The 14,136-nt window shown below is 39.6% G+C and overlaps 1 protein-coding gene across 1 annotated transcript in view; it reads left to right on the top strand.

Annotated features, from left to right (window-relative positions):
- The window catches only part of LOC124712074 (phenoloxidase 2-like), a 229,089-nt gene that overhangs the window by 143,622 nt on the left and 71,331 nt on the right, over positions 1–14,136 (top strand). Inside the window, exon 11 of the mRNA XM_047242369.1 lies at positions 11,806–11,994. Within this exon, the coding sequence (XP_047098325.1) occupies positions 11,806–11,994 (189 nt within the window). The remainder of the gene's footprint in view (positions 1–11,805; positions 11,995–14,136) is intronic.

The raw sequence follows: 14,136 nt of genomic DNA, 5'->3' as shown, positions 1-14,136 counted from the left end.
TTCCACAGGGGTCAGTCTTGGGTCCTTTGTTGTTCTTAATATACATTAATGACTTGCCATTCTATATTCATGAAGAGGCAAAGTTAGTTATCTTTGCTGCTGATACAAGTATAGTAATCACACCTGACAAACAAGAATTAACTGATGAAATTGTCAATAATGTCTTTCAGAAAATTACTAAGTGGTTCCTTGTAAACGGACTTTCACTGAATTTTGATAAGACACAGTACATACAGTTCCGTACAGTAAATGGTATGACGCCATTAATAAATATAGACCTTAATCAGAAGCATATAGCTAAGGTAGAATATTCAAAATTTTTAGGTGTGTCCATTGATGAGAAAATAAATTGGAAGAAACACATTGATGATCTGCTGAAACGTTTGAGTTCAGCTACTTATGCAATAAGGGTCATTGCAAATTTTGGTGATAAACATTTTAGTAAATTAGCTTACTACGCCTATTTTCACTCATTGCTTGCATATGGCATCATATTTTGGGGTAATTCATCACTGAGGAATAAAGTATTTATTGCACAAAAGCGTGTAATCAGAATAATAGCTGGAGTCCACCCAAGATCGTCCTGCAGACATTTATTTAAGGATCTAGAGATATTCACAGTAGCTTCTCAGTATATATACTCTATTATGAAATTTGTTATTAACAACCAAACCCAATTCAAAAGTAATAGCAGTGTGCATAACTACAATACTAGGAGAAAGGACGATCTTCACTATTCAAGATTAAATCTAACTTTGGCACAGAAAGGGGTGAATTATACTGCCACTAAAGTCTTTGGTCACTTACCAAATAGTATCAAAAGTCTGTCAGATAACCAACAAGTATTTAAGAAGAAATTAAAAGAATTTCTGAATGACAACTCCTTCTACTCCATAGAGGAATTTTTAGGTATAAATTAAGAAAAAAAGAAAAAAAAAACAAACAAACAAAAATTATAAAATAAAATTTAAAAAAAGCAAAAAAATAAAAAAGTTGTTATATTAACTTAATTATGTTGTTAATATAATAGGGAAACATTCCACGCGGGAATGTCTGCTTGTGTCTGTGTATGTGCGGATGGATATGTGTGTCTTTCTGCTCCCGGGATTGGAATGACTCCTTACCCTCTCCATTAAAACCCACATCCTTTCGTCTTTCCCTCTCCTTCCCTCTTTCCTGATGAAGCAACCATTGGTTGCGAAAGCTAGAATTTTGTGTGTATGTATTTGTTTGTTTGTGTTTCTATCGACCTGCCAGCACTTTCGGATGGTAAGTCACATCATCTTTGTTTTTAATTATGTTGTTAAATTAACTTAATTATGTCATGTATTGGAAAATTTGACTCATTCCACATCATTACGAAATATCGTGTTCATGATCCATGGAACTAGCATTAATCTAATCTAGTGCTTTGTGGTGAGTTTCTAATGGTTTGGCAACAATAGAAGCGGTGCAAAACTGGATTGCGCACTCTCCTTTTCTCTTATTACAACTGACTTACTTGAAATGTTGAGCCAATCCTCTTCTCTGGATACACGACCCAAGACTGACCCCTGTGGAACCCCATTCTTGATAGTTCCCCAGTTTGAGGAGTGTGCTGATCTTTGCATATTATGACAACTGCTTATTTCAGCTTTCTGCACTCTTCCAGTTAGGTACGAATTAAACCATTTGTGCACTGTCCCACTGTCCCAACGTTTCAGCCAAAACTGTGGCTGCAGCCTTTGTTCAGGTCTAAGTGTACCACTTTAGTTGCCCACACAACATCACTACAGATCGTGGGTGGCAGTTTCTAATGGTTTGGCAACAATAGAAGCGGTGCAAAACTGGATTGCGCACTCTCCTTTTCTCTTATTACAACTGACTTACTTGAAATGTTGAGCCAATCCTCTTCTCTGGATACACGACCCAAGACTGACCCCTGTGGAACCCCATTCTTGATAGTTCCCCAGTTTGAGGAGTGTGCTGATCTTTGCATATTATGACAACTGCTTATTTCAACTTTCTGCACTCTTCCAGTTAGGTACGAATTAAACCATTTGTGCACTGTCCCACTCATGCCACAATACTTGAGCTTGTCTAGCAGAATTTCATGATTTACACAATCAAAAGCCTTTCATCACAGATTTTCCATTGTTGAAGGTAACCATATATTCTCTAGACTGTTTAGCACTTTAAGGCATGGAATCTCCAACTGTTTCAGTACATGAAAGTTTCTCTAAGTATTTGGTCTCAGACTGCAACTGCTGGTGGATAATGGCTTGCTTGATTGTGCAGCACCTCTCTCTACTTGGCAGTGCACATTGATGTGAATCAGAACAAGTTGATATTCTAGCTGTGTGAATCATAACAAAGAACTGTTTCACCAGAGTGGTGTCTTTACAGCAATAGCTCCATATCTGGCTCAACAGCAAGATCTGGTGCAATGTCCTCGGTGTCCTTCATAACATGATGGCTTCAATGATTGCCCCTGCTCCTTCGTCCCTCCTGCCTTCCGAAAAGTGGCATTTGACTGCACCCATGGCCTTGCATACACAGGCATCTTTGCTTCTGCCACCCTCATGAAACAACACTTCATCTGGCCAGGCATCCAATGTGACTGCCGCTACTGGGCCCAGTCCTGTGTTACATGCCAGCACGCCAAGGTTGGACAGCATTTCACTCCCCTGCAGCCACCTTTACCTCGACACAATACTGGTTCACACACGTTCACCTCGACATTGTTGGCTCACTACCCTCCTCAAGCAGGTATTGATATTTGCTGACAATTATTGATAGATTTACTCACTGGCCGGAGGCCACCCCTATCCCAACGTTTCAGCCAAAACTGTGACTGCAGCCTTTGTTCAGGTCTAAGTGTACCACTTTAGTTGCCCACGCAACATCACTACAGATCGTGGGTGGCAGTTTCTAATGGTTTGGCAACAATAGAAGCGGTGCAAAACTGGATTGCGCACTCTCCTTTTCTCTTATTACAACTGACTTACTTGAAATGTTGAGCCAATCCTCTTCTCTGGATACACGACTGCATCGATCTCCACAACTTCTTCTCTGAAGAAATAATGCTGATTAGAGGGATTAAAAGCAAAACTCTCTTTCTCTCTCTCTGCTCTAGAAATAACTAGGTACTCCCATAATACTTTCAGTTCAGTTCTGGTATATTTCCATTTGCACAAGTCTCACATAAGTACGCAAATTCTTGCAAGTCAATTGCGTCTTTAACCATCAGATACAATTAAGTATATTTACAATGTGGTGAGTTTAATAACCATCAGAAATTCAAAGACAGTTCTTGCTTCTAGCAAGTCTAACACCAAAATTAAGAGTCTCTAGTCAAATCATATTTCATTTGTTCATAACAATTACAGTCGTTACACCATCAAAGAATAATGTGTGCTTGCTCCTTGTACATCACATACAGCTTCTATGGTGTGAGCGGCAAACATTGTCTGCGCCGATCATCTGCCACAATTGCAGTATTCTCCTGATTCACGTCCATCCTGCACACACAAAAACCAGTGGCACGGTAGACAAATCTCCACTCTCCCACACTCATACTTAAAATATCGAGTGTTCAAGTCAGTGGAAGACCAAGTATCTCTAGAATTTACCCCAAAATTCTCGAGGCACTACATATCCATCCCCTTAGCTCTAATGTGTGACATTTTATACATATTCATCATGTACATTAATATCTCCCATAACACTAATTCACATTTTAATTAGTATACATTATATTTCTTCTAGTAACCGTGCACTTAGTATCTAGCTCTGCTTTCTTTGTTTTGATAACTAACTATCTGAGCATTTCACCTACTATTGGAGTTAGTACTTTTATATCTAGGAATCGTGTGGACGACATTCTTGATTTCCAATCACCAACTCCATGTGTCATAGACACTTAATTGTCTCATTCTTTACTCTACTTCTCTGTACTGGTTTTTCTTTAGTACGTATTAGTTTCATTATCTACCATAGCTTGCAGTCTTGAGGTACTCTGAGAAAATGAAAGTGTTCTCTCCGACACTCATAAACATAAAACATAACAATGCTAGTGGAATAGAGAATCCAAACTTACCAGAATAATGTCTACAAAATTTTGTGACTTTTGTTTTTGGCAGGTATGCCCCTTTTTAATTCCTATTTTCCTATGCTACAGGTCAATCCCCTTCTTGGTGCCTCTGTCTGCACAGTATAGGTCAGCCTTTCTTAGGTCTGTCTACCTGCCCTTTTATATCCAATACATACTGGGTGTGCCCTCCTTATCCTTCCTGAGTAGGTATCATGGTTCATTACCCTAGTATACATCTTTATGTACAGTATAATTAAATATTGTCTGGAAACTAAATCTGTTTCACACTTAACACTCACTTCTTAATACTTGATTTAATCCCTTAGAGCCCTCCATTACACTTCCACTCCTATGCTTCCAATATACACCACATATATATATTATTCAATATATCATACTTTTACTTATGCTATACTTGTCCCACTCTCCTACAAATCGTCAAAAAAAATGTTCGACTGACATTCCTGAATAATTATCACAATTAGTTCCTGCTTGGCTTATGCTCATTAGTTTGTCCTTGGCTTTTGCCATTAGTCCCTCCTTGGCTTATGCTCTCCTTAACTACTCACACTTCCTTCTTATGTATTTACTCACACTTTCTTCTTATGCATCCCTGATGTGGAATTATCATAGTTTTTATATCCTTATGTACATATGCTGTATACAATTGTCATTGTTCTTATACATATATTTCCTATATATACATATTAATAAATATCTACATGATAGTTTTCTCAAGTAACTAGGTGATGTAGAACTGTCACAACAAACAGCCATGTGTGCATATTTCTCTATGTGCACATTCCTCCCCTTACAACACTTGATGGTTCTTACATCATTTTTATCTGTACTTTCATTGTTTGTGTCTTCGTGTTTCATTGTGTGTATGTGTAAGTGTGTCTGTGTATCCTGATTCTTCGGCCTACTTATATGAAATAAGTTGAAGGTTATTGAAAATCATGGAAAATAAGAAGGACTTGAGTGATAGAAGTATATGAATATGTAACCCTCCCGACCTGGTACAGAAGCAAATAACCAGAGCCACCTCTTCTCCTCAAACCCAGAACCTCCCACAGAAGAACCCCAAAAGTGCTCCACTTGTGACAGGATACTTTCTGGGACTTTGATCAGACTCTGAATGTGGCTCTCCAGCAGGGATACGACTTCCTCAAATCCTGTCCTGAAATGAGATCCATCCTTCACGAAATCCTCCCCACTCCACCAAGAGTGTCTTTCCGCTGTCCACCTAACCTTCGTAACCTCTGAGTTCATCCCTATGAAATCCCCAAACCACCTTCCCTACCCTCTGGCTCCTACCCTTGTAATCGCCCCCGGTGTAAAAACTGTCCCATGCACCCTCCCACCACCACCTACTCCAGTCCTGTAACCCGGAAGGTGTACACAATCAAAGGCAGAGCCACGTGTGAAAGCACCCACATGATTTACCAACTGACCTGCCTACACTGTGAAGCTTTCTATGTGGGAATGACCAGCAACAAACTGTCCATTCGCATGAATGGAGACAGGCAGACAGTGTTTGTTGGTAATGAAGATCACCCTGTGGCTAAACATGCCTTGGTGCACGGTCAGCACATCTTGGCACAGTGTTACACCGTCTGGGTTATCTGGATACTTCCCACTAACACCAACCTGTCAGAACTCCGGAGATGGGAACTTGCCCTTCAGTATATCCTCTCTTCTCGTTATCCGCCAGCCCTCAATCTCTGCTAATTTCAATTTGCCGCCGCTCATACCTCACCTGTCTTTCAACAACATCTTTGCCTCTGTACTTCCGCCTCGACTGACTTCTCTGCCCAAACTGTTTGCCTTTACAAATGTCTGCTTGTGTCTGTGTATGTACGGATGGATATGTGTGTGTGCGTGCGAGTGTATACCTGTCCTGTTTTCCCCCTAAGGTAAGTCTTTCCGCTCCCGGGATTGGAATGACTCCTTACCCTCTCCCTTAAAACCCACATCCTTTCGTCTTTCCCTCTCCTTCCCTCTTTCCTGATGAAGCAACCTTAGGTTGCGAAAGCTCGAATTTTGTGTGTATGTTTGTGTTTGTTTGTGTGTCTATCGACCTGCCAGCACTTTCGTTTGGTAAGTCACATCATCTTTGTTTTTAGATATATGTAAAGAGGGAAAGATAGACCAGTAGTCAGATGAGAAGTAAGAAAGGAAAAAGTAGAAATGGTTGATAAGATCTAAGAAGAGAAAGAAGATAACCCCAAAGACAGGAAACCCACCACCCCCCTTCCACAGGATCCCTACTTCGCCAGTACTTGAGTGAGAAGCCGGAGGAGGTATGGTGTTAAACGTCTCCTACAGAATGGACATTCTCACCTTCACCTTTGAAGTCCCCAAAGAAAATCTTAGAAACCCCTATGGAATGGCAAATGGTGAAGAATCAGTCACACTTGTTTGCGAGGGTCATTTGGAAGGTGTGGTGTCTGTTCTATGTTAGCCATGTTTGTATTTACACTACCCACCACTTCCAAAACTAATACAAACCCTCTGCTTTACATCACACCTCATAAAAGGTAAAAATGTCCTATAAAAATAGAAAATTATACACTACAATCAAGTAGTTGTTTAGTTAATCAATTTACATTATATTTTATACACACATAAAATACTGTGTTTATTTTATGTCATCTAGACATTACTGAGTTTAAATAGTGTCATCATATTATACCTTTCACTCAAATAATATTTTATTCATTTCATTTCATGTTTTGATATCATTGTTATCTGTGATTCTCTTAAGTTTTCTTCTATGCTGTCATATCCAGTTTTCTATGTGCTAAAATTATAGGATAATTTAAGAATCCAAGAATAGATTACAAAATAGTTTAAGATTTGAAGGGAATTCGGTGCAGGAAAAAATAGCACAGAATAAACACCGAAAACAACTAGGTCATCACTCCGCTCATTAACACAGAATGTTAACATTCCTGGGAGATATACAACTTTATGTCTTTAACATTGTATTTTCCTTTTTCTGATCCTGTTATAGGACCTACTAAAGCTAAGGCTTTGGGATGTATCACCACTTGTACTCGGTAAGGTCCTTCATACTTTTGGAAAAATTTACGTGTCTCCTTCTTCAGGGCAGAGCTCTGAAGATGCTGTTTCACTAGAACCAGGTCATTGACCTTGTATTGTGGTTCAATAGCTTTTTTGTTTTGTCTACTTACTCATTGTCGTGCCCTTTCAACCAAGTTCTTAGAAACTATTGTTTGATTAAATTTGTCATCAACAATAGGTTGTTCTGGCCAAGTAAAACATTTAATAAGAGGTTCTCCCACAACGGGTTGGCCTATTACTTCCAAAGGTGTTAATTCAGTTGATAAATGCAGTAATTCATTTAAAATAAGCTCAAAGTCTTTACTATCAATTCCCATGACGTATGTTTTTCATGGCGATAGGTGCAGTATAATTTCCCAACTCCTTTCATAACCTTTTCACTTGGATTGGAAGACTGTTTATAGTTGGATATTAGTACTTGATGAACGGTTTCCCACACTAAAAATTATTTAAATTCATTACTGAAAAATTGTGGCCCATTGTCTGTAAGAAATCATTTTGGTTTACCTACCTCGAGAAAGTATTGTTGCAGACAGTGAATCACGGTTGGTGTATTTGCTTTCTTAATAGGATATAATTTAACATACTTCGACAAACATGATTGCAGTATTCTCCCGATACATGTCCATCCTGCACACACAAAAACTGGTGGCACGGTAGACACATTTCCACTCTCCGACACTCATACTTAAATTATTGAGTGTTTGAGATGGTGGAAGACCGAGTGTCTCTAGAATTTTCCCCAAAATTCTCGAGGCACTACTTCAGCTTGGCCCTCTTCTGATCTCTGGCAGCCACCTCTGGCTCCAATTTTCACAATACCATCAGATACCACCCTGCAGCTAATGGCATGGTGGAGCAGTTCCACCCCACACTTAAAGCTACCCTCACATGCTATTTTTCTGAATGGTCTGCTGCCCTGCCCCGGTAGTTCCAGCCTCTAGATCACACGCAAAACTTACTTGGGAACTTTGGCTGCTGATCTGGTATATGGACAGCCATTTGCCACTCCAGCGTGTTTTTGGAAGTGACCCCACTCCTTCCTGACAGCATCATCCCAGGTCTTGTACAGCAGATCCAGGTCCACATGGCCCAACTGCGGCCAACACCACTGCAAAAAAATGGTTCAAATGGCTCTGAGCACTATGGGACATCTGAGGTCATCAGTCCCCTAGAACTTAGAACTACTTAAACCTATTTAACCTAAGGACATCACACACATCCATGCCTGAGGCAGGATTCGAACCTGCAACTGTAGCGGTCGCACGGTCCCAGACTGAAGCGCTGAGAACCGCTCAGCCACAACGGCCAGCACACCACTGCAGTGGAAGAATGTGCATCATACCTTCATCCTCCATGACTTCACAGCATGCACACATGTCATGCATCGGGTGGATGCATACCAACCGCCAATACGCCCTCAGTATTTGGGCCCACAATGTTTCAACGTGGGGACAACACATTCCCCATTCATCTGAATGGGTCATGACAACCATCTCCACTGATAGGCTCAAGCCAGCCTACATCCTAGAGCCCCCTCCAACCAATGAGCTCAGCACCTTCGAGATAGAGTTACCCTTATCTACTATTGGATCTAGCCACAGCTCCATCAACAATGCGCCCGATACAATGCAGGCCAACACCGTCCTCTCTGGTGTTCCTGATGTGCCACTGGCTGATGCCACCCCTGGCACCATGTCCGACACACCACCAGCTGACGCTGCCTCTGGTCCACCACCAACTGACTACATGAGTGACACACCTCCCAGTACCTGGGACCCTGATGCCGCCACCACACTACCCCCCTACCCCCCTTGTTTCCCCCTCACAGGTGCCCGCCATGCTCAACAGAGTGTCATCACCACTGCCACTAGCACCTGCACCATTAGAGCAGTGACACTACTTCTCATGCTCCCTACACCATGTGCAGGATCTGCCCCTGCCCCTGCTTTCACTGGAAACCATAGCATGAGCACACCAGCAACAACCCATGCATGCCCCACAGCAAGCATTGTCAGTCACCTTCAAGCATCCCTCTGCACAGTTGACACCGGTGTTTTACTCTCAAAAGGAGCGAACTATGTGGTGACTTCTTCCCTTGCCTCCATCTGTAGCAGAAGATGACAGGCTGCATAGACCAGAAACCAGCCACACACCACCCTCGCTGGTCGCTTCTGCTGTACGGAGAACTTAAGACGGCCATGCTTTCTGGATGCTGGGCATGTCAAACCATCACTCGACCAGCCTCTTGTTCCGCTCTGACGAGGCAGCATCCCTGGCCGTGCATTTGGCAGCTTGCCCTTGCAACACCACATGATCTGTGTTGCTGTCCACCACACTTTGCCAGGGTATGCGTGAACCACAGAACACTTATCCTGCACTCATTGCTGTTGTCCTGTCACGATCCTTTTAAAGAGATGAGTGCTGCTGCATTTTTTCCACGCCACCTTCCTGAGCTGCATCTTCTTGAGGTAGTTCTACTGCCTACAGGAGTACAGAGTCTGATGCCAGATGCCCAATTCATCTCCCTGGTATCAGCAGTTGGAATACTGCATGCAGTCTAGTGCAAATACTGCAGTGATGTGCAGTGTGTGCCAGGACTACTAGGCCAATTGCGAAGCACGCCATTGAAGCGTTTTTCCCACACCGTTGAATGATGTCAAACAAAGGTTGCCAGCCATCCATGATCCATCCAGTCTAGACCCTCTTCGATTAAGAGGTATTAGCCTGTTTTGAATGTTAATATAGTCGTTAACTTTTGGGGTTAGTATATTACAACCAGCCCCCATGATTCTTCAAGTGCACCCCTTCATGTACTGCCATTTTCTTAACTAGCACACTTCTTAGGCATATACCCCCTTACCTGTAAAGAAGGGAATATAATTCTTTCCTTCAGGGGTTTACAAGTAATATTCACAACCAAAGAATGAAAAAAAATTAACTACAATATTTCGTTTGCCACCATTGAAATTCAGTAATCAGACAGTCTTTAGATAAACTAAAGGAAGTCATCCTAACTGCTCTACCAAAACTCTTATAAGTTTTGGATTGTATCTCTTCTAGTATTAGACATTTATTATTTAGATTATGCAAACTTGCTATGTTATCACAAATAGGCACACATCCAAAATGAGCAAGAGAATAATGATATTCGAATGCCTTCACCAGGATGGCTGTCAACTCTAAACAAACTTCTTATCATACTTGAAATTTCATTGAAGTTGTTCCAAGTGCCCAAGAGCTCTCTTCAGAGAACCCTTAGCAGCCTATAAAGCAATTGATGCAAATATTGCATAAGAGCATGCTTATCAGATGAGATTTTAAGTGTGAGCCTATGCAACAGATGCAGTAAAGATATAAAAGACACTAATTAATGTTCTTAAGATATAAATAATGTAATTGGATAGAAAAAAAGACTCCTTTCCTTCTCATCCTGTCCAGTAGGCCTCCCCTGATCCAAACTCTAACTCTTCACCTAAACCTCTCCAGTCCTTTTCCTTCACAGTCTCCCTTCCCCTTCCGCCCTTCTGCCAGAAGAAGGAGCCACTGGCTCCAAAAGCCTGCATACTTAAAACTCTATTTATATGTGTGTTCACCTGCTGCTTCTTGGTGAGTAGATTTAGTACCTATCCAATTATATTAAATTATGTTTTCCGCAGCTTGCTTATAGATTCTTGACAGCTAAAGGTGTGGTCAGTATCAAATTGCAAAGTTTTATTTATTTTTGTTTAGACTTCAGGTGAACTGAAGTAACAACAATACCAAAGATTGTTATATGATTTAGGGAGAAAATTACTTTGTACATCTCCTTGTAGGCTGTGCACCAACACACGAGTTATATGATCAAAATGTTGCAATAAACATATGTTGTACATATTTTGGCTGAATTAGTCTTGATGTCCATACATTCCACTTTTGTATAATTTGGACTACTTTAGATAGTGTCAGTTAGTGTCCAATAAATGTTAAATCTCTGCAATGTCTCAATTGAAAATGTAGGCAAGGAAGAATCACAGCTATCATAAACTTCAGGCTCAGAATTGACATAGTGATTAAATCAAATAACTCTGCACTGAATAGCATAAGCTTAAATTGTTCATAAAAGCAATAAATGAAATTGTAATGTTTGACCTGTTAACTTTTATTTAAGAAAAAAATGCCCATTTTATGCTGGAGACTGCTAGTAAACCTACACATCTCATATTGAAACACAGTGGTTTAGTTTTATTGTCTGTATAGCATTTTGTGATTGTGATATTACTGAATAAATTTCTGAGGATGCAGAAGTTCATCCCTCACTTTTTCTTTCCTGCTCTAGAAAAGGTCTGTGGAGTTTCAGCACCCAGGAATCCATTTTGATATTTCTGTGTAACAACTGTATCTTATCATTACTCCCTCACTCTGCCAATAATTATTTATCCATTATGTTGTTCCTGTAAAAGAGCAAAAACTAAACAGAAAAATCAAGTAGGGCATCTCAGTAGTAGTTAGATAAACAAAATTCCTGGTTACTGTAATACTGTGTTACATAGTTTAGTTTAGTTTAGTTTAGTTTAGTTTATTGAGCACCCGTTTTATCATGTACAATGATATGGGATTTGTCATGTTCCATTGTTGTAACAGCTTTTTTATTTTGTAACATGCAGCTCAACTTTGATGGAGTTCGAGTTGCTGCTGTGGAAGTTATGTCACAGAATGTATCAAAGAATGAATTTCTCACATTCTGGCAACAAAATGATATAGATCTTTCAAGAGGATTGGATTTCGCACCAAGAGGCTCGGTACTAGTTCGGTTCACTCATTTGCAACATGCACCGTTTGTCACTCGATTTTTGGTAAGTGCTTTATAACTAAAATACTTCAAGGATAATGTGGGCTACTTGTCAAATTTAATATTGATTTTGTTATTAGTTGTACAATAGTTACTTGTGTGAGGCAGTCCATAGTCACGTGTTATCTCTTTTGGTGCTGTTTCTTTTACCTCATAAATTTTCATTCTTAGCTTACAATGATGCTAAGCTTGTTTCATAACTTGTGTTAAAATTTCTAAATCTCTCACACACCTCAACCATTAGGCTACAATATAGTTTTGAAACAGAATATTTACTTATATCTAGATAAGGGAAGTAGTATAGTCCATAGTGAAGGCTGTATTTTTATCGTAGCATTTTTGAGTACTGCCACAGTTTTCATAGTTGGCCTGTTATACAGAGAAAGTCCAATTAAACTTTTGCAATATTTTTAGTTAGTTACCTGTACCATTTCTGATATTTATGCTAAATGTTATATTCACTCTCTTTGGTAAAGGTTTCCGTGTATAATAAAAGTCAATAGTGACAATAACATTATATTAAGTTTTTAACTCCTGTTCCCTATTAAAAAAATTTCCTGAGCCCTTTTCCTAGGACAAAACTACGTGAAGCAGTAATAACCTGGTTTTGGTCTCATCTTCTTATTCCCAGTAGCACCTCTGCCTCCAGGTCATCATCTCAACACTGAAAACTTTTGAGCATTGAAAGATGTTATACAATAATGAATGCAACACCACTGTTTTTTAGTTCCATGTTGGCACACTTTTATTATCTTTAAACTGACTATAAAAACACCTCTAATGCTTCCATTCATACTTAAAAAGAAAGAAGCTAGACCACTATCCAGTGATAGTTTTAGTGGGAATACTTACTTTGGCTCTCCTCATTTCATAAATCACTGTTTATAGAAACAGACAGCTGAAGTCACCATAAACAATTAGTGTGGCACAGAACAAAAATATTTACGAAGTATAGTTTGGTGAACATTGTTTATGTTTGCAATAAACAAAGAATTTCCCATAGATATTTCACACATACATGTTGTTGACAAAAGAACTGACAAGGACAAGTGAATTGTTCCAGATATTATGGTGGACCAACTTTTATTTTTCTCACTGGAGAATTTAGTATGAAAAAATAAAACTTCCATTAAACTTTTTCTAGGCTCCAAATCCATTACATAATCATGAACACCAACACAGAGACTCAGTCGTACGGGTGTGGGGTGTCAGGCTGATGATTTTTGAGAGGGAAGGGTGTTAATAAACTGGTGTAAAAATATTATGAAATTTTGGAAACTACATAATTTTTCCTAAAACTTCTGTGCTGAAATTTACTAAAGCTGATGAGCTAAATATTGAGGCAATAATCCGGTGTACATAATTATGTGTTAGTTAACAAACTAAAAAAAATACATAACTATTTTGTGTGTCTATCCTGCGAATTACCTATTTGGGAATACAGTATTACAAATTATTGTAACTTATGCAAATTCTTAATTAGTGACTTAATTGATTAATGATGGATGTCATTTGGTCCAGAAAATGTAGGACGACAAAAGTATTGTGTCGAACTTGGGAATTGAGCAGGTATAGGCAACAGTAGTTTTGGGTGTTCCCTGACTTTAATATTAACTATGTGTTAAATTAATTATCTTCGGGAAAATGAAAACACGTTACAATAAAGTCTGGAGTCACAGCTTACTAGTGGTATACATCAATGTTTACAAAATTATGGATTAGCGCACTCAAAATGTGCTATTATCAATTATTAGTTATCCTTCATTAACATAGTTTTCAGTAAACCTAAATATACTACTGTAATTTTGTACAGACCATAGAATTGTGCTGTATATGTATTATAGTTGACACTCGCAAACAATGCAATAAGTATATCCTTCCGAAGAAGGGCACTAAGTGCTCGAAGCTGGTAAAGAAATTAAATTTATTTCAATTGGTAAAGAAATTAAATTTACAGAATGAGATTTTCACTCTGCAGCGGAGTGTGCACTGATATGAAACTTCCTGGCAGATTAAAACTGTGTGCCCGACCGAGACTCGAACTCGGGACCTTTGCCTTTCGCGGGCAAGTGCTCTACGAACTGAGCTACCGAAGCACGACTCATGCCCGGTACTCACACCTTTACTTCTGCCAGTACCTCGTCTC

The sequence above is a fragment of the Schistocerca piceifrons genome, chromosome 8 (genome assembly GCF_021461385.2).
Source record: "Schistocerca piceifrons isolate TAMUIC-IGC-003096 chromosome 8, iqSchPice1.1, whole genome shotgun sequence".
Taxonomy (NCBI): Eukaryota; Metazoa; Arthropoda; class Insecta; order Orthoptera; family Acrididae; genus Schistocerca; species Schistocerca piceifrons.
Note: the sequence above shows the minus strand (reverse complement) of the source record. Positions and strands in the feature narration are given on the sequence as shown.